This window comes from Miniopterus schreibersii (genome assembly GCF_964146895.1).
Source record: "Miniopterus schreibersii genome assembly, chromosome: 2".
In the NCBI taxonomy this organism is placed as follows: domain Eukaryota; kingdom Metazoa; phylum Chordata; class Mammalia; order Chiroptera; family Miniopteridae; genus Miniopterus; species Miniopterus schreibersii.
In genome coordinates, this window is record NC_138102.1 from 187,758,422 (window position 1) to 187,779,659 (window position 21,238).

A 21,238-nucleotide genomic window follows, 5' to 3' on the forward strand; every position below is an offset into this window, starting at 1 on the left:
GCCCCGTTCATTCATCCTTGACCGATTCGCATCTTTTGTGGGTACCTGCTGTACCCCAGGGTCTGCCCTGGCGCAGTGGGCCCCAGACAGTGATGCCTGTGCTGAGGAGAAAAGTGAAAGGCAGAGGAAAGACCCTGGAAGGGAAGACCCTGGGTTCTCATCAGTGTGTCCGGGTCCTCCCCCTAATGTCCAGTCAGCCTTTTCTTGGAGTGGGATCTCCGGGGTCACCTGGAACCTCCCCAAGGATGGAGAGGCAGGCTGGAGCACAGTCTGGGTTCTGGTGGGTAAGGGCTCTGGTCCCAGGTCTGGAAGCCTGCCCTGGGGAGTGAGGGGTCTGAGGTGGCCTCAGCAGCACGAGATAGAACAGTGAGTACTCAAGGTCATGGTGGCTGAAAAGGCACCTTCTTGGCTGTGCAGAGAAACTAGACGAGATCCTGGCGGCTGCCGCGGAGCCCACTCTGAGGCCTGACATTGCAGATGCTGACTCCAGAGCGGCCACGGTCAAACAGCGGCCCACCAGCCGGAGGATCACCCCAGCCGAAATCAGTGTAAGCTAGCTGGGGGCTGGGTGCGGGTGGGCTGGGGGCTGGGTGTTTGTGCATTTTCTGGTGTGGAGGTCCATCATTTGAACCCAGAACCTCTCCTGGAGACACTTGGACCACCTCAGCCCTCAGAATGACCACAGTTGAATACATGCTGAGTGGCTTTCAGTGCCTTAGGCAGGTTCTGTGTCAGGCCTGTTCATGCCCCAAGTGGTGTGTCTTTGTCCCCCAGCCCACTTCTCCCACTGGGCACCTTCTGGGCTGCTTTCCCAGCCTCACCTGGGCCATATCCAGGGCCATTGTCTGCATCAACCCCACCCAACACTGTGCCTGGGCCCCTGCTGGCTGGCCCTGCTCTGGACACAGGTGCTGGGGCACCGGCACTGGAAATAGTGCATGGGGAGGTGTGACCTCAGGCTTAGGAAGAGCATGGGTGGGGCTGGGCGGCACCAGGGGGCAGTGCCCTGGAACCTCCATGTACCCTCCTGACTCCCACAGTCATTGTTTGAGCGTCAGGGCCTCCCAGGCCCAGAGAAGCTGCCAGGCTCCCTGCGGAAGGGGATTCCACGGACCAAGTCTGTAGGTATGGCTGGGCTGGGGTCTGTATGGGGCGGGAGGAATGGGGCTGGGCTGTAGCAGGGTGGATATGGGGCTGGAGAAGACCCTGTCTCTCCACCTTCAACTGGGGTTTCCAGTTTCCCTCTGATTCCTGCCCCTCCCTGGCCTCAGCCCTGGGGTCTCACGTTTTTGGACATAATTGGGGGTGGGGTAGGGTGTGTGTGTGTCAGTCCTTCAACAAACTCAGAGGTAGTTTGCTAAAACAGACCCTTGAGACTCCCCCCATACCCATCCACGGCTTCTCATCTGGTGGGTGTCCGCCTCCATCTATAGCTCCCTGTCCAGTGGGTACCCCCCATCCATGGCTCCCTGTCCAGTGGGTATCTTTCATGCATGGCTCCGTTTAGTGGGTACCCCCCACCCATGGCTTCCCATCCAGTGTACCCCCTCATCCACAGCTCCCCATCCAGTGAGTCCCCCTTATATACCTCCCATAGGCATGAGTCTTCTGTCTTCTATGCTGGGCATCTGAGTATATGCCATGTTTGTGATCCTAAAACTACTCTCCCCTTGAGCCTGCCCCCCCCCCCAGTATCACTCAATACCTCTCCTCTCCTTCACAGCCAGTTTTCTCCAAAAGTCACTATACTTGCCGTCTCTTGTCCCCACCTGCTTCTCAGCCTGGGGGAGGCTAGCTGTGTTTGTGCCTAAAATTGAAGTTCCTCCCACCAGGATCACCAGTGTCTTCCAGGGCATTTCTCCCAGTGCATGTCACCAGACCCGCTCCCCCTTTAAAATCTTTTTTATTTTTTAATTTTAAATATGTCTTTATTGATTTCAGAGAGAGGAAGGGAGAGAGAGAGATAGAAACATCAATGATGAGAGTCATTGATCAGCTGTCTCCTGCTGGAGATTGAGCCGCAACCTGGGCATGTGCCCTGACTGGGAATCGAACTGCAATCTCCTGGACCCTAGGTCAATGCTCAGCGGCTGAGCTACGCCGGCTGGGCAGCCTCTTTGTCTGATCTCAGTTAGCATTTGCTTCTTCTGCCCCTCTGAACCTCTTCGCCCAGTTTTAGGACAACACTTTTGGTTTTCCCCCTGGTTCTCAGAGGCACTTGTTCAGGCCTCCCCCAGCCCCACACCACACCAGTGCAGGTCCTCCCTACTCTTTATTCCTCAAGGCTGTGCCCTTGGTCTCTCTGCCTCTGCACCTGTCTCGTTGGGACCTCATCACACCCCAGCTTCATGCCTCACACTTGGCCATGTCCTCTCTTAACTCTGGGCCTGGTCAAGCCCCACCTGCTGCTCATCCCTCTAGACATCCAGTGCCCTCTCCTGCTCATCTGTCCATCCCTCCACCCCCAGACCTGTCCACGTGTCCATCTATCTGTCCATGTACACCTCACCATACCCATCATCTCTTAACCAGTAACTGGCCATTCAACACTCATGCCAACACTGCTTTATGTTCATGCTTCACACAGTACTTAGAGGAACCCTGTGGAGGTAGCACTTCTAGTACCTCTGTGTTACAGACAATGAAACTGAGGCAAAGAGGTCAAATGACTTGCCCAAGATCACACAGCTGGCTTTACCTGTCTTCTGTTCACCTATCTGGCCAATCAGCTACCCAAACCCCAATCCCTCATTCACCCTAGGACCTCTGATGATCGATGCCCACTCTAGGCTGACCCTGGGCCAGGTGTGGGGGCTCAGTTGGGGGAGGTGACACGTGTGCAGACAGCTCAGCTTGGCAGTTACATGGTGAGTGTGAAGGACCACATACAGTTGGAGACAACGAGGGGGTACCAATCACACCTGGGTGTCTCGGAAGGCTGGAAGGATGATTGGGGGTTTCTGGGAGGTCATGTGGTAAACTGCTGATAAAGGTTGTCCATCATGTGTGGTGTGGTCCTGCAGGGGTTGCTATGGGTCATTTCTGTAGGAGGGAGGGTGGGGAAGAAGGCAGGTGAGACTGCAACCACTTTGGAGCTCAGAGGCACTTCTGACACCCTGCTGGCCTAAGCCCTGGGTGTCCTCCATGGCTTCCTCGTCTCTGCTTCCCCTGACAAACTATGGGTGCACTGCCCCCTCAAATGCCTTGCGCCTGACTCCTCACCATCCTTGTAGCCCTGCCTGGCCAGGCCTCAGTGTCTTGCTCTTGGACCACAGTTTTGGTGTCCTCCTGACCTCCTTTCCCAGTTCCACCCTCTGTTCAAATGTAGCCTTTTGCAGAGCAGATATCACCTCTCATTGCTGTAGTTGGCCCTTTGTGGGCTCCTTGTTGCCTCGGGGTCCTGGGGACCAGCCCAAGCCTTTACCTGTTTCATCTGGGGACATCTGTCTCTGCTTCCTTCTCACCCGGGTCTGCCTCACTCTGCCAGAGGCCTGATCCTCAGCTGTACCCAGTCCCAGGATGGAAAGGTTCAGATCCAAGTGCCTGCCCATGGGGACATGAGCCCAGGTGGGGATGGCAGCTCTTCCCAGACCCTCCAGTGCTCCGGCCAGGAGTAAGCTGAGAGGAGCTCGTTTTTAACCCCCTTGCCTTGACCTGAAGAACAAGCTATCAGGCTCCTGGGGCATCCACCCCTTGCCCTGGCTGTGTGGCCCTGGGCACACGATTCAGTCCTTGAAACTTCAGGGTCCTGATCCGTAAACATGGGGACCACCTAGTACCTGGCTACCTCCAAGTCCACTCAGGTTCCCCAGTGGGGTGCACTCATAGCTGAATATGGAGCGCGATGGCCACTGCTCATATTCGGTGGCATTGGTCCAGCGTTTGGGGGCCCACACTCAGGTGCTGGGGAAATGCTCACTGCTACATCTGGGCAGAGGGCTCTGCCTACCCCAGATGGCATCAGAACGGACTCCCCATTTCATCCTGAGGCAAGTGACTTGTGTTTACCTGAAGTTAGAGTTCAGCACTCCAGACCCCCTGCAGCCTCTAGGAGCACCAACTTTTCCCCATGGCTCTGTCTCATGCATGGTGCGTGGGTGTTTATATGCTGTGCTCCTGTGTCCAGCAGTAGGGGTGGAAGGCAGACCTAAAAACAATGATGACGACGACCTTGGCCACCCATCTGGGTCGCTTCTAGGTGCTTAGCCCTGTGCTGTAAGCTTTCAATGGCTCCAGCTTACACAGCCCACCGTGGGGGCAGGCAGTGTCCCTGAGGGGAGGAAACTGAAGTGCAGAGAGGTTTAGGAACATCAGACAGTAAAGCCTCTTCACACAAAAGCCCACCCTTGCTGGGCCGGGGATACAAGAGCTGCTACACAGGACAGGACGAGAGGCAAAGCAGGCGTAGGCAGCCTGGCGAGAGCACCGGCTGGCTCAGAGAGGAGGCGGTTGGGGATGGGCAGCTGCGTCCTGGCGAGTTCATAAAAATACCACCAAATCCAGGGGAAGCCAGGTGTCGACCCCAAGGCACCCCATGGGAGGCTCGCGTGTCGACACAGCCATTCACGCACTCTCTTTGGGTTGGGCGGTGGGCACCTGCAGCCTCCGTGAACACCCCCGCAGCACAGGTGTCCACGCTGTGTCTCCAAGGAGGTCCTGCTGGGTTGCAGGCAGGCTACAGGAAGGTGAGAGCCCTACGCCCTCTCAGGGTCTAACTATGCCTGAGGCAGGCAGAGGGAGGTTCATTTTAGTGTGTGTTGCCCATGAGAGAACTGAGGCTCAGAGGGGCTCGGGGCTTGGCCTGGGGTCATAGCCAAAAGGGAGGAAATCTGAACGGTGTCAGGAGGTCAGCCTGCAGCTCCGTTTTCATCCGCCCACCCTTCCACCCACCTTCCTGAGTTTTAGCCACTAGGGTCCTGGCAGTGACTGGCAGCCTCTCCCAGTCCACTCTGTCCACAGGGCTCTGGACTGGACATGCACAGAGCACCGCCTCACCTGGGCATCGGCCCTCTTCCTGCCAGAGGCTTGGTGTCACTGGCCACAGCCCTGCTGTCCCCTTGTCTACAGTGTCAGTGCTGCCCTGGGAGTGTCCCTCCTGCCTGTGGCTGCCACCAGGCCCTCCCAGTGAAACCTGCTTATTCCACTGCTGTGGTTCTGAAATGAGCTCAGTCTTGCGTGGGAGCCCTGCCCCCTGCCCCCCATGACTGGGGAGCTTCCCCTACCCTCCTGGGGTGTCTCCTTTGGGCCCTCTGTGTCCAGGGTTTGGGCAGGTCTTGGCCCCAAGTCGTGTGGTCAGAGTTTGGGTTCTTTCTCAGAGCCTCTGCTGGCGGGGCCCCCCCTACCCGACATTTGAACTGATACCTCCCCCCAGTCTTCGCAAGAACCCCCCTGAACCAGCAACGGTATTGGGGTGCAGGTCCTGGGCCTTGCTCAGATCCCCTGCTCATGGCTCCCCGAGTCTCCCCTGCTCTCCCACCCCAGACTCCATGCCTGTCCCGATCCCGTCCTCTTGGGTCAGGCTAGCGCCCCGCGCCGACTGCTCAGGGGCCTCCCAGCCACTCTGGGACCCTAGGGTGGGCTTGGGGCGGAGCGGCCCCCGCGGAGGGCCTCCCCGAAGACAGCGGCTCCCGCCCGGCGGTCTCACGGGGCCCTCTGTCCGCAGGCGAGGACGAGAAGCTGGCGTCCCTGCTGGAGGGGCGCTTCCCGCGCAGCACGTCGATGCAGGACTCGGTGCGCGAGGGCCGCGGCATCCCGCCCCCGCCGCAGACCGCGCCGCCGCCCCCGCCCGCGCCCTACTACTTCGACTCGGGGCCGCCGCCCGCCTTCTCGCCCCCGCCCCCGCCCGGCCGGGCCTACGACACGGTGCGCTCCAGCTTCAAGCCGGGCCTGGAGGCGCGCCTGGGCGCGGGCGCCGCGGGCCTGTACGAGGCCGGCGCGCCGCTGGGCCCGCTGCCCTACCCCGAGCGGCAGAAGCGCGCGCGCTCCATGATCATCCTGCAGGACTCGGCGCCCGAGCTGGGCGACCCCTCCCGGCCCCCGCCCGCGGCCACGCCGCCCGAGCGCGCCAAGCGCCGGCCGCGCGCGCCGGGCCCCGACAGCCCCTACGCCAACCTGGGCGCCTTCAGCGCCAGCCTCTTCGCGCCGTCCAAGCCCCAGCGCCGCAAGAGCCCGCTGGTGAAGCAGCTGCAGGTGGAGGACGCCCAGGAGCGCGCGGCGCTGGCCGTGGGCAGCCCGGGCCCGGGAGGCGGCAGCTTCGCCCGCGAGCCCTCCCCGACGCACCGCGCGCCGCGGCCCGGCGGCCTCGACTACAGCCCCGGAGACGGCCCCGGGCTCGCGTTCGGAGGCCCGGGCCCGGCCAAGGACCGGCGGCTGGAGGAGCGGCGCCGCTCCACCGTGTTCCTGTCGGTGGGCGCCATCGAGGGGAGCCCCCCGAGCGCGGACCTGCCCTCCCTGCAGCCCTCCCGCTCCATCGACGAGCGCCTTCTGGGCGCCGGCGCCACCACCGGCCGCGACCTGCTGTTGCCCTCCCCCGTCTCTGCTCTGAAGCCATTGGTCAGCGGCCCGAGCCTTGGGCCTTCCGGCTCCACCTTCATCCACCCGCTCACCGGCAAGCCCTTGGATCCCAGCTCGCCCCTGGCCCTGGCGCTGGCTGCCCGGGAGCGGGCCCTGGCTTCCCAGACGCCCTCCCGGTCCCCCACGCCCGTGCACAGCCCTGACGCTGACCGCTCCGGGCCCCTGTTTGTGGACGTTCAAGCCCGCGACGCTGAGCGAGGAGCCCTGGCCTCCCCAGCCTTCTCCCCAAGGAGCCCAGCCTGGATTCCTGTGCCTGCTCGAAGGGAGCCGGAGAAAGCCCCCCGGGAGGAGCGGAAGTCACCCGAGGACAAGAAGTCCATGATCCTCAGCGTCCTGGACACGTCCCTGCAGCGGCCAGCTGGCCTCATCGTTGTCCATGCCACCAGCAATGGGCAGGAGCCCAGCAGGCTGGGAGCTGAAGAGGAGCCCTCCAGCACCCCAGAGCTGGCCCCAGCACCCACACAGTCAGCAGTGGTAGCAGAGCCCCTGCCCAGCCCCCGGGTCCAGCCCCCTAGCAGCACCCCAAAAGACCCCGGGCCAGGGCAGGGCAGCTCCGAGGAGGAGCCAGAGCTGGTCTTTGCTGTGAACCTGCCTCCTGCCCAGTTGTCCTCTAGCGACGAGGAGACCAGAGAGGAGCTGGCGCGCATTGGGCTGGTGCCACCCCCCGAAGAGTTTGCCAACGGGCTCCTTCTGGCCACCCCACTGCCCGGCCCAGGTCCCTCACCCACCACGGTGCCAGGCCCGGCCTCAGGGAAGCCCAGTAGTGAGATGCCCCCTGCCCCTGAGTCTGCAGCCGACTCGGGGGTGGAGGAGGCTGACACACGCAGCTCCAGCGACCCTCACCTGGAGACCACAAGCACTATCTCCACAGTGTCCAGCATGTCCACCCTGAGTTCCGAAAGCGGGGAACTCACGGACACCCACACCTCCTTCGCTGATGGACACACTTTTCTACTCGAGAAGCCACCAGTGCCTCCCAAGCCCAAGCTCAAGTCCCCGCTGGGGAAGGGGCCGGTGACCTTCAGGGACCCTCTGCTGAAGCAGTCCTCGGACAGTGAGCTCATGGCCCAGCAGCACCACGCCGCCTCCACAGGGCTGGCCTCTGCTGCTGGGCCTGCTCGCCCTCGCTACCTCTTCCAGAGAAGGTCCAAGCTGTGGGGGGACCCCATGGAGAGCCGGGGGCTCCCTGGGCCTGAAGACGACAAACCAACTGTGATCAGTGAGCTCAGCTCCCGCCTGCAGCAGCTGAACAAAGACACCCGCTCCCTGGGGGAGGAACCGGTTGGTGGCCTGGGCGGCCTGCTGGACCCTTCTAAGAAGTCTCCCATCGCGGCAGCTCGGTGAGCAGGGCAGTTGGGGAGGGTCCTGTCGATGTCCATGGGCCTCCCTGTCTTCCTCTTGTCCATCACGGTTCCCTCTGTCCCACCCCTGCCAGTCCTTTCCTGTCTACCTCTCTGTCTTTTATCTGGCCTTGCTTCGTCCGTCTGAGACAGAGGCGCTCTCAGGGATCTGAAGTGTCAGGCTGCTGTTCTCTCTACTCCATTGGTGCTGAGAGTGAGAGCCAGGCATCTGTCGGAGACCCGGGCTGGGTGTGAGCCCCTCTCCAGACCTCCTGTAGGCTCCCTGCCTGGGGGTTCCTGCAGTTCTCCCTCACCCTGGACCATTAAGGGTCATCTGTGGTCCAGCCTGGAGTTGCACCCTTCCTGCCCAGCTGTTTGGCTTCCCTGTGGCCCTGGTACTCCCCGCTGGGGCAGCGTGGCGGCCCTGTGGCTGGTACCACCTTCCTGTAGCTGCCTCTCACCTCACGTCCCTTTCTTTGCGGACCCACACCGACTTTGTTTTCTGTCCCAGAAATATCTCTGTCTCTCAGCACTGCCTCAGAGTCCTTTAGACACACGCCTGTGTGATCTCGAAGGTGCACTGAGAAGCCATTCTTAGTCTGGAGCCACTCTACCTCTCTGACCTTCATCTGCTCTCCTGCCTTCTCCATACCTTCCCGTCCCGCTGTCTGTCCTACCTTCCCGTCTCCTGCCCAAGGTGGGAACTTGAAGGGGCCACACTGTGCCCTGGAAATGGGGGCAGGGGCTGCTCTGGCTGGGTGGAAGCTGCCAGAGGCCCTGGGCCGAGCCCACTCTCGAGGCTTTGCCCCCACGGGGACCCCTGTGGCTCCTTGGGTGCTTGTTTGAGGCAGAAGTGGTCACCCCCTTAGGCCCCTCTCCCCCTTCGGACGCCTTCTTGCTACCATGATTGACATAGGGAGCCCTTTCTGTCCGCTTGGAAGGCAGAGTCCACGAAGCAGAGTTCAGGTCTTAATCACAAGGGCTTGTCTGTTCTGCCTTCTTCCAGTTCAGGATTCGAAAGATAAGTGGGGGCTTGGGAAGCTCACGGTGCCTGACAGTGGTCCAGGAGTGTGGCCCCAGCTCCTGTCACCTCAGGGGCCTGTTCTGGGGCCCTTCCCCCTTTTTTCCTCTTCCATCTCCCAGTGGCATGTGACAAGCCCCTTCCCCAGCAGAGCAGTGTCAAAAGGGCCCTTGGAGTGGGCATTGTGAGCATGGCCGGTGACCAGCTGGAATGAACAGCCACGGTCCCAGGCCTCTGCTGGCCCAGACCCTGGAGGGTGGGCTTCCCTGACCAGCCTCGACCAGCTCCTCCTCTCTGCTGCTCCTCCCTCTGTGCCCCTTGGTCTCGATGAAAATTAAAGCCATTTAAAGTGGGTAGCACAGTGCTTGGTACAGTGCAGACCCTCAATAAACAGCCAAACGGATGAAAGAATGAAGCCAAACTCAGCTGCTGTCTTTTGTGCTTTAAGCTCTAGGGAAGTGGCTCAGGACCAATCCCACAGGACAGATGCATGGTTCAGACTTACTGGTTGTCGAGCCCAGATCTTGTCATTTGGTGTGCTGGCTCCCGTGGGACCAGCTGGGGCGGGATGGAGGGCATCGCACAGCTGGCCTCTTATGTTCCACCCCTCTCTGAACGCACCATCCTGCGGTCATCTCCAGCGTTTCTCCTCTGTCAGGGTCTGGCGCTCTTGTCCCCTGGCTCTGGGGTGTGCCTCAGATAGGGGGTTGGGAGGGGACAACCTCTGCATCCCGTCTGCTCTGTACCACTGGAAAGTGAGCCTCCTTCACGTAGTGATTCCTGCAGAATTCCAGCTTCTGATTGGCTTCCCATGGCTCCCTGCTCTCTCCTGAACCGGTCACTGGGTTCAGGGAGGCACTGCTGTCATTGGCCAGGCCTGTTGTCCTGGGAGCCTGGGCATGGGGTCCACCCACCTAGAGAACAGGCGCTGAGGGGGGGGGGAGGGAGGTTCTCCAGTGAAAGTCAGATGCTGTTACCAGCGGTACAGGTACCCGACAGCCCAAAACAACAGACATCCTTGTGACATGGCCCCACCAACTTTGGCAACTCACGTCATTGCCTGACATCAGCTTGGGGTCAGATGGTCCTTGGATTTCAACTCTCAGCAGGTTGCATCTGAGCTCTGACATCTTGGGCAAACCACTTACACTTTGTGAACTGCAGTCCTTCCCCCGGGAAATGGTGGGGGTGGCAGGCAGTGTCACCGATGGCAGAGCTTTGAGCCCAGGGCTGCAGCATGGTGGGCTCTTGCAGCTTTGCTGTCATTGGCGCCCAGCACGCAGCCAGGTTAATTTTAGAGACCTTGTGGGGAAATACATGCTGGTTGTGACCTGAGAAGATGCCATGCCACTTCCGTCCATCCTCACAGCCACTCTGCTCCCCGGACACTGACAGTCTCCGTTTCCAGGCAATAAAACTGACGTTCTAAAGAGATCCATTCCAGCCAATCAGTGGCGGCATCTGTCTGACCCCCAAGTCCTGCTCTCTGTCAACTCTGTCCACCGTCTGGAGCCTCTGTGCCCAGAACCCTTCTGGTGACCGACTCGGTCTTATGCACATCTGTCTCTCACAGAGTGCACGCGTTCATTTGTGGACGACCCTTTGTTTATCAGGAGTGTGTAACCAGTGTGCACGTGTCCTGAAATCGCTGTATGAGAGCCCAGTCAGTTCCTCCATCCGCAGGTACCTGAAGCCGCCTCTCTGCCTGGCCTTCCGTCCACGTTTCCCTCCACATGTCCCTGGGCTCGTGCTCACAGTTCCTTCCTCTCCCCTGTGCTCCTCATCCCGCCCTTTGAGCAGGAATGCCGTGGGAGCAGGGTGCTGTGGACACTGAATCAATCTCTGTGGCCGGCAGTGACTGGGTCCCGTCGGGGCTGCTCTTCTCATTCAGTGACAAAACTTCTGATACTGAATTTTAGACAAATGTCCAGAGGGTGGGGAGGTTCTGATGTCCAAGGGAGGCTATTTCCTACTCAGGACTGTTCCTGGCAGAGACCTGAGGGCAGTGGCCGTAGCTACCTGTAGCGTCACACTTCTGCCCCTTGTCCCCAGTCCCACATGTGTTCCAGCCCACCTCTCTCCTCCTGTGTTGGACATTGCCCTCTCTGCTCACCTTCCCCACTGATGGCTCAGTCCAGGCTCTCATGTCCTTTAGCCACAAGATACTCTGCGGCCTGAGATCTTTCTGAGCGAGTTAAGCTGCCCTGTGTGTCATGGATTGCAAGCTTGGTAACTCTTAGATGTGATTGGCTCGTCTGCTCGGGGCATTCTTTGTTTTTTGGGTGAAGATGGGGCTGCAGCGGCCAGGTGCTGCCCGGAAGGTCCAGGAACTGTGGCTTTGGGGGACATTGATCCACCTGCTCTGTCCTTCCAGCTTTGGGTGAAGCCCCGGGGGACAGAACGCTTGTGTGCTTAGAGCTCCACACTGTCTCTGAGGCCCTCCATCTGCCTGAGCTCTATTTGCCAGGCACCGTGGTCAGATCTGATCCCACAAGTGGTGTGAGGTCCACAGAGTCCCTGAGCCTCGCAGCAACACTCACTGTGGCTCTCAGGTTCACAGCTATATGGTCCTCACATCTGGTTTTATAGGGAAAAGTTTGTGGCAACATAGCTTGGGAAACATAAAGTTTAAAGGTTTCTTTCCTGCAGTACTTTTCAGTGCCTTTGACGTGCTGTGTGCTGTGGTCTCACATCTGTCAGCTTCTTCAGGAGATCGCATGTTAGTCTCAGAGAAGTTCCTGTGATGCTGAAGAAACCCTTCCCTCTGGGCCCCACCCTGCTCACACGTCTGACAGGGATCTGGAGAAGCCCCATGTGACCGTAGGTGCCTCAGGCCAACAGGGCTGGTTCTGAAAACTGGACTGACACCTACTGTGTGCTGGCTGGTGTGGGGGCACTGGGGCTGGGATGTCCTTGCAGGTCACATGAGGTTGGGGACATGTGCAGGTGTGTCCCCAGAAGGTGTGGTCAGGGGGAACAGGAAGGGGCCGCAGAGGGACATAGGGATGTTTGCAGCACGTCAAGGTTGGAGCCATCAGCAGGTGTCCTTGCCGTGACCAGAGGGGGTGGAGCTTACAAGCCTGTGTCTAGTTTTCTTGCTCCTGTTGAGGATTATCTGCCTAAACGCCAGAGGCCCCCTTGTCCTCCACCTGCCCTGCTTAAGTGCCACAGCAGAGCCCTGAGGCAGAGGCCAGGCCAGAGTTTGGACGTTTTCTTTTCTGTTGGCATCAGCTGGCCCATGAGTAGTCAAGCCTGGGAGTGACGTGTGGTTATTTTTGTTTGATGCTTCTTTTTCAGCTCATCTGTGTTCTTGGCTTTGTGTTAGTTACCAGGAGTTCAGGAAAACAGTGAGGAAGTGGGGTGCAAGGTCCTGGGTGAGACCTTGGATCCACAGGAGGCTGGGGCTGAGGAGGAGGTTGGGTTACCGCTGGGAGCTGGCGACTTGTCAGCCATGAGGTTGAAAACTCGGGAATGCTGATGGTGGATGCCAGACCCTGGTATGGGAAGGACTGGGGGAGGAAGAGCATGTTTGGAGACCAGTAAAGGTCTGGAGCTCAAGAGAGACTGGCTGGGCTGCCTGTGTGGCATCCTTGGGCACCTAGGCTATAGTAAAGGTGGGGGAGAAAGTGCCAACTAAGAGGGAAACCTGCATAGGGACTAAGGGTAGAGGAAAGGGCACCGTAAAAGGAAATGGTGGACAGGTCAGCAAGGGGTCCTGCTGGCAGCCTACCAATGGCAGGGCAGCAGGACGAGGCCAGATTTCACTGGCCAAGGTATCACGAGGAAGCAGGACAGTACAAGATCCAACTTTGGTGGAAGAGATGCTGGTGCCGGGGACCCTGGCTGAGTCTCCTGGAGGAGGGCTGCCAAGGTGTCAGGGGCCATGGTGCCGTGTTAGAGCGTGGGCGGCTCCAGGTGCTGTGCGTGGCCACGCATGGTTGGAGTCTGGCTGGGGCCGTCAGACAGCTGAGAGTAGTGATGGAGAGTGATGGGTATGCAGACATGGCTGGGATTCCTGCTCTGGGGACAGTGTAGGTGGTTCCTTGTCCCCAGCAGGATGGGGAAGAACAGACACCTGGGCTGTGGTGCCTCCAGCCACTCCCTGCTGTGCCCCATGCCATTCCTTAGGCTCTTGTAGGCCTCCTGCCATCTCCAGCATGCTTTGGGCAGCCTGAGGAGTATGGCTGGTCCTCTCCTTCCACTCTAGCTTGGTGGAACATGCTCCCTCAGTCCCTCACTTGTAGCAACCACCTCCTGGCACTAGCCCTAGTCTCTGGCCAGTGCCTCTCCAAGGGCGAATCTCTCCAGGGGCTCTGGAGCCTGCCCAACCTCATCCCAGGCCTCCGGCTCACCCCTGTCTGGTAGAAGGGCTCCAGCGCTGCCCAGACAGGCCTCCTGGAGCCCAGATCCTGCTTTGGGCTCTGGCCAAGCCTCTCCACTGGGTGACCCAGTGCCCACCCTGTTCTCTCTGCCTTTGCCGTTTGGCTGTGGTCCTGCCAACTTGTCAATATGCTTCTGACACTTCTCAGACTCCAGGTACACCTGAAATGGCTCCACTGAAACTTAATCTTTGGGGCAGGGCCAGGCAGGATTCCACCCCAATGCAGGTCCCAGGCTAGGGTTGCTCTGTGAGGGTCCTGGTGCGGGTGCCTGTGTTGGGCCCAATCCTACAGGCCACTCACTCAGCATCTTCCCAGCAATGCCCCCTCCCTAGTGATCACTACTCCCGGCACCCATCACCCCCTTGAAATGCTCCCTTGGTCATTTTCCCTGCACTGCCCCTCACGGCGCCACGGAGACCAGGGGCTTCTCCTGGGAAGTGTCTGTTTCCTGGGCCCACCCCAGGTGTCCTTGGAGCTCCTCTCCACTGTGATCGGGGCATGGTCTGGCCTCTTCAAGTGTCTCTGCTCTGGGGCTGAGCAGTTGGGAGGAGATGGTAGGGACAGAGGCTGAGGAGAGAGCACCAGTGGAAGGCGATGGAAACAGGTCCAATGGGAGAGACAGAGCTGGGTTTCCAGGGAGAGGCTGCCCTGCACAGGTGGGAGATGAAAAGACAAAACCTGCTTTAAGGGGAGGAAGGATGCTGAGGGCACCCTGTGTGGCATGGGATGGGTGTCAGTCAGGATAGCGCAGAGATGGGTGGGGGAATCCAGGGGGGGTGTCCTTGGCCCAGGCAGAGGCAGGGAGAGGTAGGTGCTAGAGAGAGGCCTGTCAGATGGCAGAGAGCGTAAGGGGACACTAAACAGCAGGTGCCAGGAACCTGCTGAGCACTTGCCACACGCACAGCATTCCAAGTACAGCCTGTGGGTGGGCCTCTGGTCTGCACCTCCCACACCAAACAGGTCACTCAGGCAAACCGGAGCCACTCAGATTTGCCCCAGTTGGGCCTCACCCCCTGCCCCCAGCAGCTTCAGATTTGCTCTCTCCCATTACACCTGGACCCACTGCACCTGAGTTCCTCCTTCACTGGGTGTCTGGCCAGGGGTCCTTGCACCTGGCTGCCCTTACTGTGGTCGTGACTGTGGGCCATGTGCCTGCTGTGTGGGCCGGGCTGCTAACACTCTCTCTCATTGCTCTCTCCTGCTCATCTGCATGTGGCTGCTCTGTCTAGCTGCGCGGTGGTCCTGAGCGCCGGCTGTGTAAGTGAGCATGCTCATCCCATGCCTCTGTCCATGCGCTGCACCTGGCCGCCAGGTCTCTGCTCTGCTCAGCTTTGTGGGGCTTTGGTGCCACTGACAGCCTCCTGAGGCTTCCCAACCACACTACGGGATGGGGCTGGGCAGGGGGTGGATGGGAGGGGGTTTTCCTGGTGGAGTCTCCCAGGCAGGCCTCAAACCCTGGCCATGCTGTTGAGGGACTGACTGGAGAGTTCTGCCAGGTAATGGGAAGTGAGGTACCATCTGTAGATGTGTGTATGTGTGCGTGTACGTGCGTGTGCATGCCCGCACACATGTGCTACATCTTTGTCATGAGCAGGCCCCTGCCACTCCTGCCACTGCTGCTGCATGTTTGTGACCATGCGTGGGTGCTGTGACTGCTGCTGCGTGCCGCCCTGCTCAGGGAGGCTGTGTCATGGTGTGTCGCTGCCTCAGACCTGCCCTGCACGTTCTGCTTGTCCCCGTGGTCTGTCCGATGCCACGGACTTGTTCAGTCACGGCGCAGCTGTCCCTGAAGCCACCCCAGGTTTCCCTGGGTCTCCTCCTGAGAGCAGAGCTGTGTGTGGGGACGGCGAGGGTTCTGCAGAGTCTCACTCTCCAGGTCCTGGGAGGATGGGCAGTACCCAGAGCCAGTGTCTGCAGCTGTCAGGGATGGGCAGTCAGCCCTTTGCCATGAGAGGCTCTTTCCTCTGTCGGGCTGGCTGGTCTTGGAGCCCCTGTGGAGTGGAGGGGACTGCTGGTTATAGTCCCCATTGGGTATAGGCCCCCCCCCCCCCCCACACACCAGCAGGGCCCTGGTTCTCACCCGGGCCAAACAAATGGCAGAAGTGACCATGGGATCCCACCCACCCTCTTTCTTCCTCTGGCCCTAAGGCTACCGCCCAGTCCCAGCCACCCTGAGCGTCCTCCTGGCCACTGACCCCGCCCCCTGCACACTCCCCCACCCCGCCTGGCGCCCCTCACCTGGCCTTGACCCCCTCTCCCTCCGCAGGCTCTTCAGCAGCCTCGGTGAGCTGAGCTCCATCTCAGCGCAGCGCAGCCCTGGGGGCCCGGGCGGCGGGGCCTCCTACCCGGTGCGGCCCGGCGGCCGCTACCCTGTGGCGCGTCGCGCCCCGAGCCCAGTGAAGCCCGCGTCGCTGGAGCGGGTGGAGGGGCTGGGGGCGGGCGCGGGGGGCGCGGGGCGGCCCTTCGGCCTCACGCCTCCCACCATCCTCAAGTCGTCGAGCCTCTCCATCCCGCACGAGCCCAAGGAGGTGCGCTTCGTGGTGCGCAGTGTGAGCGCGCGCAGCCGCTCGCCCTCGCCCTCGCCCTCGCCGCTGCCCTCGCCCACTCCCGGCCCCGGCCCCGGCCCCGGGGCCCCCGGCCCGCGCAGGCCCTTCCAGCAGAAGCCGCTGCAGCTCTGGAGCAAGTTCGACGTGGGCGACTGGCTGGAGAGCATCCACCTGGGCGAGCACCGAGACCGCTTCGAGGACCACGAGATCGAGGGCGCGCACCTGCCGGCGCTCACCAAGGACGACTTCGTGGAGCTGGGCGTCACGCGCGTGGGCCACCGCATGAACATCGAGCGCGCGCTCAGGCAGCTGGAGGGCAGCTGACGCCCCACCACCCCGAGCCCAGGCCGCGCCCTGCGGGCAGGGCCCCCACCCTGACCCCACCCCACCCCGGGCCGCGGGCTCGGCCCTGCCCCCCATTAAGGCGCCCGGGCCAGGAATGTTGCATGAATCGTCCTGTTTGCTGTTGCTCGGAGACTTGCCCTGTACATTGCTTAGTGCCCTCCCCAGCTGGCCAGCGAGCCCCACCCAGCACATGGTCAGGAAGGGCAGAGGCCTGGAGGCTGGAGCCGGAGGGGTTGGGGGTGGGGTTCTCCGGCCTGATCATCTCCCACACAGCTCCCGGAGGCTACTCTCCTAGAGGGGGGACCTAGTCCAGCATGCGAGGTCAGGACACACCTTGGTGACTCGGGGGGAGGGGGGAGACATTGGGGTTCTCGGTTGGGGGCCAAGGAGCCCCCTTGTTTTACATATTTTAATCCACTCTATATTTGGAACGAGAAAAGGAACAAATATCTCTGTCCTTAATAGCTTCCTTTCCCCGCCCCCAGCCCCCACTGGTTCCGCTGTGGCTGCCCAGTCTTCCATCTCTGGCCCCTCACTGCCACTGCCACCCCACGTGGGGCGGAGGACGCTCCAGCTGGTCTGGGGTTGGCCAGGGTCCTAGTAGCCTCCCTGGGGCCTTGCCTGGGCCTTCTCCCCTCGCTGAGCTATAGTGTGCCCCACGACCCTTCAGGTGCTGCGTGGAGGAGGGGCGGCAGGCAACCAGGCCTGCTGGGCACTAGCAAGGTCTGGTGGCCTGGGAAACTATTGCCCTGGGGGTGGGGGCAGGGCCCTGGCACCTGCTCCCAGCCATCTCCCTCACAGGGTCCCTCCCCAGGAGGGGTCTAGCCTCCTCCCCACACTGTTGGGCAACTACAGCAAAGAAGCCTCTGCCTCAGACCCCAAAGTCTCCTGTCCCCGCCCTGTGTGTGTGCACGTGTGACTGTGAAACTTGGTGCGACTGAGTGCATCGGAGCCCTGTGTGTGCCTGAGTGGAGAGCGGTCCGTGGGGCCGCTCCAGACTAGTGTGAGGGCTTCGGGAGCATGCGCAGGGTGCGTGCCTGTGAAAGCACCCCGTCTCCACTTCCAAAGAAAGTCAGAGGCCCCCCTGCCCCCTGGGACCTGCTGTTTGTCCCACCTGCCCTTCCAGAGTTTCACCTAGCCTGAGCAGGCTGCCCTGATGAAGCTCTGCTGCTTGGGGAGGCCCCCAAGGGCCCTTGGAGGCAGTGCCCGCCCCCCATCAGGCTTCTGGGGGATCCTAGGGAGACTCCCCTAGAGGCAGGCCACCACAAACCCTGGGGAGAAGCAGAGACCCCAGAGGGCACCCCAGCCCCCCTTACTGTGACTCCTCACACTCAGCAATGACTGACCTGTGGGGCAGGGGGGCCCTGGGACGTTTTTAAACCTAGGGTTTGGAGTCTGGACTAAGCTCCATCCACGTCACTCACAAGTTTCTGTTTATATTTCTAGCTTTTTTTAATAAAAATAAAAAACCCAGAAAACAGAAGTTTTCACAGCTCAGGGGCCCGGCACGCCGGTCTGTGCCGCTCGCCCCGTCCCGGCTCCCCGGCCTCATTCCCTGGGCAGTCACACCCAGTCACCCTTTCACTGACAGACCAGGTCACACACAGCAGCAGTCCCTGTACAAGACTGCCACATACACAGTCTCACACTCACCTGTGGGTTTTTGGTTCTGTTCAATTTGGGTTTTTAACTTTACAGGGTCAGTAGCTCTTCACCCCTCCTTTTGTATGGAGTTCCATCCAGGGGATTTCCCCCTGCTCCAGTCCTGAGGCCTCCTGACCCTGACGTTGTGATACACCCCACAGAGATCTATGTTTCTTATATTATTATTGATAATAATTATTATAATATTATTATGTAATAAATTTATAAGAAATGAAACTACTCTCAGTTGCCTGCTTGAAGAGATACTGGGAGTGCAAACCCTGCTGTCCCTTAGGTCACAGAGCCCTCCCCACCTCAGTGTGACCGTTTTGACCACATGCACTGGTGACTCACAGGTCCCCGTCTTTGACCCCATGCCTATGCTGACCTCCATGCCCACCTGCCTGGCTTCTTGCATCTTTCTGAGTTCTGCTGGACCTCAGCCTGTGCTTCCTGAGTTGGAGGTTTTCCTGTTTGCTCACTGAGTGGCCAGCCCCAAGCTGAAAGTCCAGTTGTCTTCTGTGGTCCCTGTCCTCTTTCCCTTCCAGGGCCCATTTTCTCAATCCTGCTGCTCCTGTCTGTCAGCCCTCTCTGTCCCTGTCATCCTGCCCCCAAAACTGGTGCCTGTGTTCAAGCCTCACTCCTCTCTGAGCCAACAGTCCCGTAAACAGCTAGTTGCTGCTGGCCCATGATGCGGGTCCCGTGTGGCACCTGTGGTGGGTGCCCTGCCCGGTGAGTGGAAGGGGGATGAACAGAGGTTCGTGGGTGGACATTCCCATGGAGTGAGAGTGAAGACCACAGGGTGCAGGGCTGAGAGAGGGCCAGGCCTGCAGAGGTGCCATGTCAGAGAAGTCAGGCACCAGCCACCTGGAGGGCTCGAGGGGGGGCAGTGGGTGCAGAGCTCAGCCACACTGAGTCGAGGTGCAGCACGAATGGGACAATGAGGAACATAGGCTCAGGCTCTCACTGGGTCAGGTGAGGCCAGTGGGCGACGCCTCCAGGGTAGGGTGCAGATCCCAGAGGAAGTAAGAATGGGTGGTGGAGAGAAGCCATGGGGGGAGAAGAGGAAAGGATTCAGGTGTCTCTGTTCAGAGGTGGTGCAGGGACAGAGGGACTTCGGGGAGCCAGTGAAGGTCTGGGTGGCCTCAGGGGAAGGAGAGGAAGGCCTTGGCGAGGTGAGACCGTGACTGCTGGGTCGTCGGACCTCGAGAGGCTCATCGTCTGTCTAGAAAGCCCTACAATTTCAATTTTCAACATTTTCATATTTTTTTGTTTAATTTTGAAGTTAGAAATTGTGCTCATACAGAAGGAGCCGTGAAGGAAGTCGGTGTTGGGTGGAGTAGGGACCCTGACCTGCGCTGGGGCTGAGCGCTGTGGCACCAGGAGACGGGTCTCATCTGTACTGCACCTGGAACCCTGGTTTCTCTGGGACAATGTAGGAAAGAGAGCAGTAGCGGTGGAGCCGGCCCCCTTGAAGATGGCATGGTCTTTGGCTCTCAGGGATCTGGGGGAGAAGATGAATGTCCTGCAGGTCAGCAGCCACCCCCAGGCCTCAGAAGATGTCAGAACCCTCAAGATTTGCCCTCGAGGAACTTGTGAGAGGAGGTGGAGAAATGGCAGGTCCAGCCCTGAGTGAGCTGAAGCCCCAAATGCCTCTGGGCAGAGGTTTCCTCACCCAGAGCGGGGGACTTCCCTGCCCCTTCTGGTTTCCCCCTGACCTCAGAATATTATAGCTCTACCCTCTCAGGGGCCCTAAACAACTTGCCAACACTCTCTGGAAACTGGAACAGAGGCAGTAGCCCCTCCCTCACCACCAGTCCCCCCAAGGTCCTGTGGCTGACTCTGGGGTAAACTCGGATGCGCAGCTGGATGGACAGGTACCGGACTGCTCTGCAGACGGCCATGCTGGAGAACGGGACAGGGCGGGGGCAAGAATGGGACAGGCAAGATGGGAGCAGGTGGGAACCAGAGGGATAGAGATCAGGGTGAGGAACAAGGGTGGGGACTGGGTTGCTCAGGTGAATGGCAGTAGAGATTCAGAGTGAGCGGGGGCAGGAGAATACCTGGCTGTCCCAGGAGAGCTAGAGGGGCAGGTCATGGTGGGAAGGGTGTGGGGACTGAGAACCAGGAGGAGGAGCCTGAGGTGGGAGGAGCCCACCTGTGAGCTCCATCTTGGCCTGAGCCAAGCCCCCACCAGCACCAGGACCCCACCCTGTAGCCCAGAGCCCTCACTATCCTGTACCTTTCTGCCCCCCTTGCTCACACTCAGGAACAGCACAGAGAAGGGAAACACAGTCCCTATCTGTTGAGGTGTTTGCTGCTTACATTAGGTTTAATGACAAAATTAAACCTGGGCGGGCCACGTGCCTGTCCCTCAACCATCACTGTGGCCCAGGGGCGGGTGGGATGCCTGGCAGCCCCTCTGGGGCCAGAAGTGGGTGTTACTCTGCAGTCACTCAGCTGTGTTTAGAATGCAGACATTGGGTCATCCAACTCTGTTGCTGCGTATCCAGCCGCAGTGTTTTGAAACACTAGGTTCTGCTATTCATCTTGAAGTTTATATCCAACATTTTGATTATATGTTTAAATACTTGTAAAGTTGTGATTTGCAGAAAATTGTACATATTAATATTAAAAATAAACGGCTACATCATTCTGGTAAATGATTCTCACAGTCTAAATACCATATCAGTGTTATGCCCATCAAAATCCTGTAAAAACACCTGAATTACCTTTTCTTTCCCAGTCAAAACTTTATTATCTATCCATGAATTCTTATTACCATTTCTTTCTTTCTTTCTCTCTTTCTTTCTTTCTTTCTTTCTTTCTTTCTTTCTTTCTTTCTTTCTTTCTTTCTTTCTTTCTTCTTTCTTTCTTTCTTCTCTTTCTTTCTTTCTTTCTTTTTCTTTCTTTCTTTTTCTTTCTTCTCTCTCTCTCTCTCTCTTTCTTTCTTTCTCTCTTTCTTTTTCTTTCTTTCATCCTCACCTGAGGATAATCTTTCCATTGATTTTTAGAGAGAGTGAAAGGGAAGGAGGGAGCGAGAGAGAGAAACATTGATGACTACGTGAGACCTTGGGCACAAGCCCCTACCCTGGGGCTGGGGATCAAACCTGCAACTGAGGCACGTGTCCTTGACCAGTAATCGAACCCAGGACCCTTCAGGCTTCAGGCTGATGCTCTAACCACTGAGAACCGGCCAGGGCTTATTGCCATTTCTTGAAATATATTTCCAAAGCCTTTTTTGGTTACTTGATCAAGCACAATCTGACACCGATTTAAAACAACTAACATCCAGCTGAGCTACAACCTGTTAACACTCAGGTTGGTGAAACAGGACCTCTTGACCTTCAGATAGAGGAGGCGAGACTGCCTGACATAAAGAGAAAG

General features: G+C 59.2%; 1 protein-coding gene across 1 annotated transcript in view; it reads left to right on the forward strand.

Annotated features, from left to right (window-relative positions):
• SHANK3 (SH3 and multiple ankyrin repeat domains 3) overlaps positions 1 to 18,088 on the forward strand; it is a 49,100-nt gene extending 31,012 nt beyond the window's left edge. Inside the window, exons 19-22 of the mRNA XM_081130789.1 lie at positions 418 to 548; positions 1,041 to 1,125; positions 5,663 to 7,913; positions 15,583 to 18,088. Coding sequence (XP_080986915.1) covers positions 418 to 548; positions 1,041 to 1,125; positions 5,663 to 7,913; positions 15,583 to 16,186 — 3,071 coding nt within the window. The 3' untranslated portion in view covers positions 16,187 to 18,088. The remainder of the gene's footprint in view (positions 1 to 417; positions 549 to 1,040; positions 1,126 to 5,662; positions 7,914 to 15,582) is intronic.
• Positions 18,089 to 21,238: the final 3,150 nt, after the last annotated feature.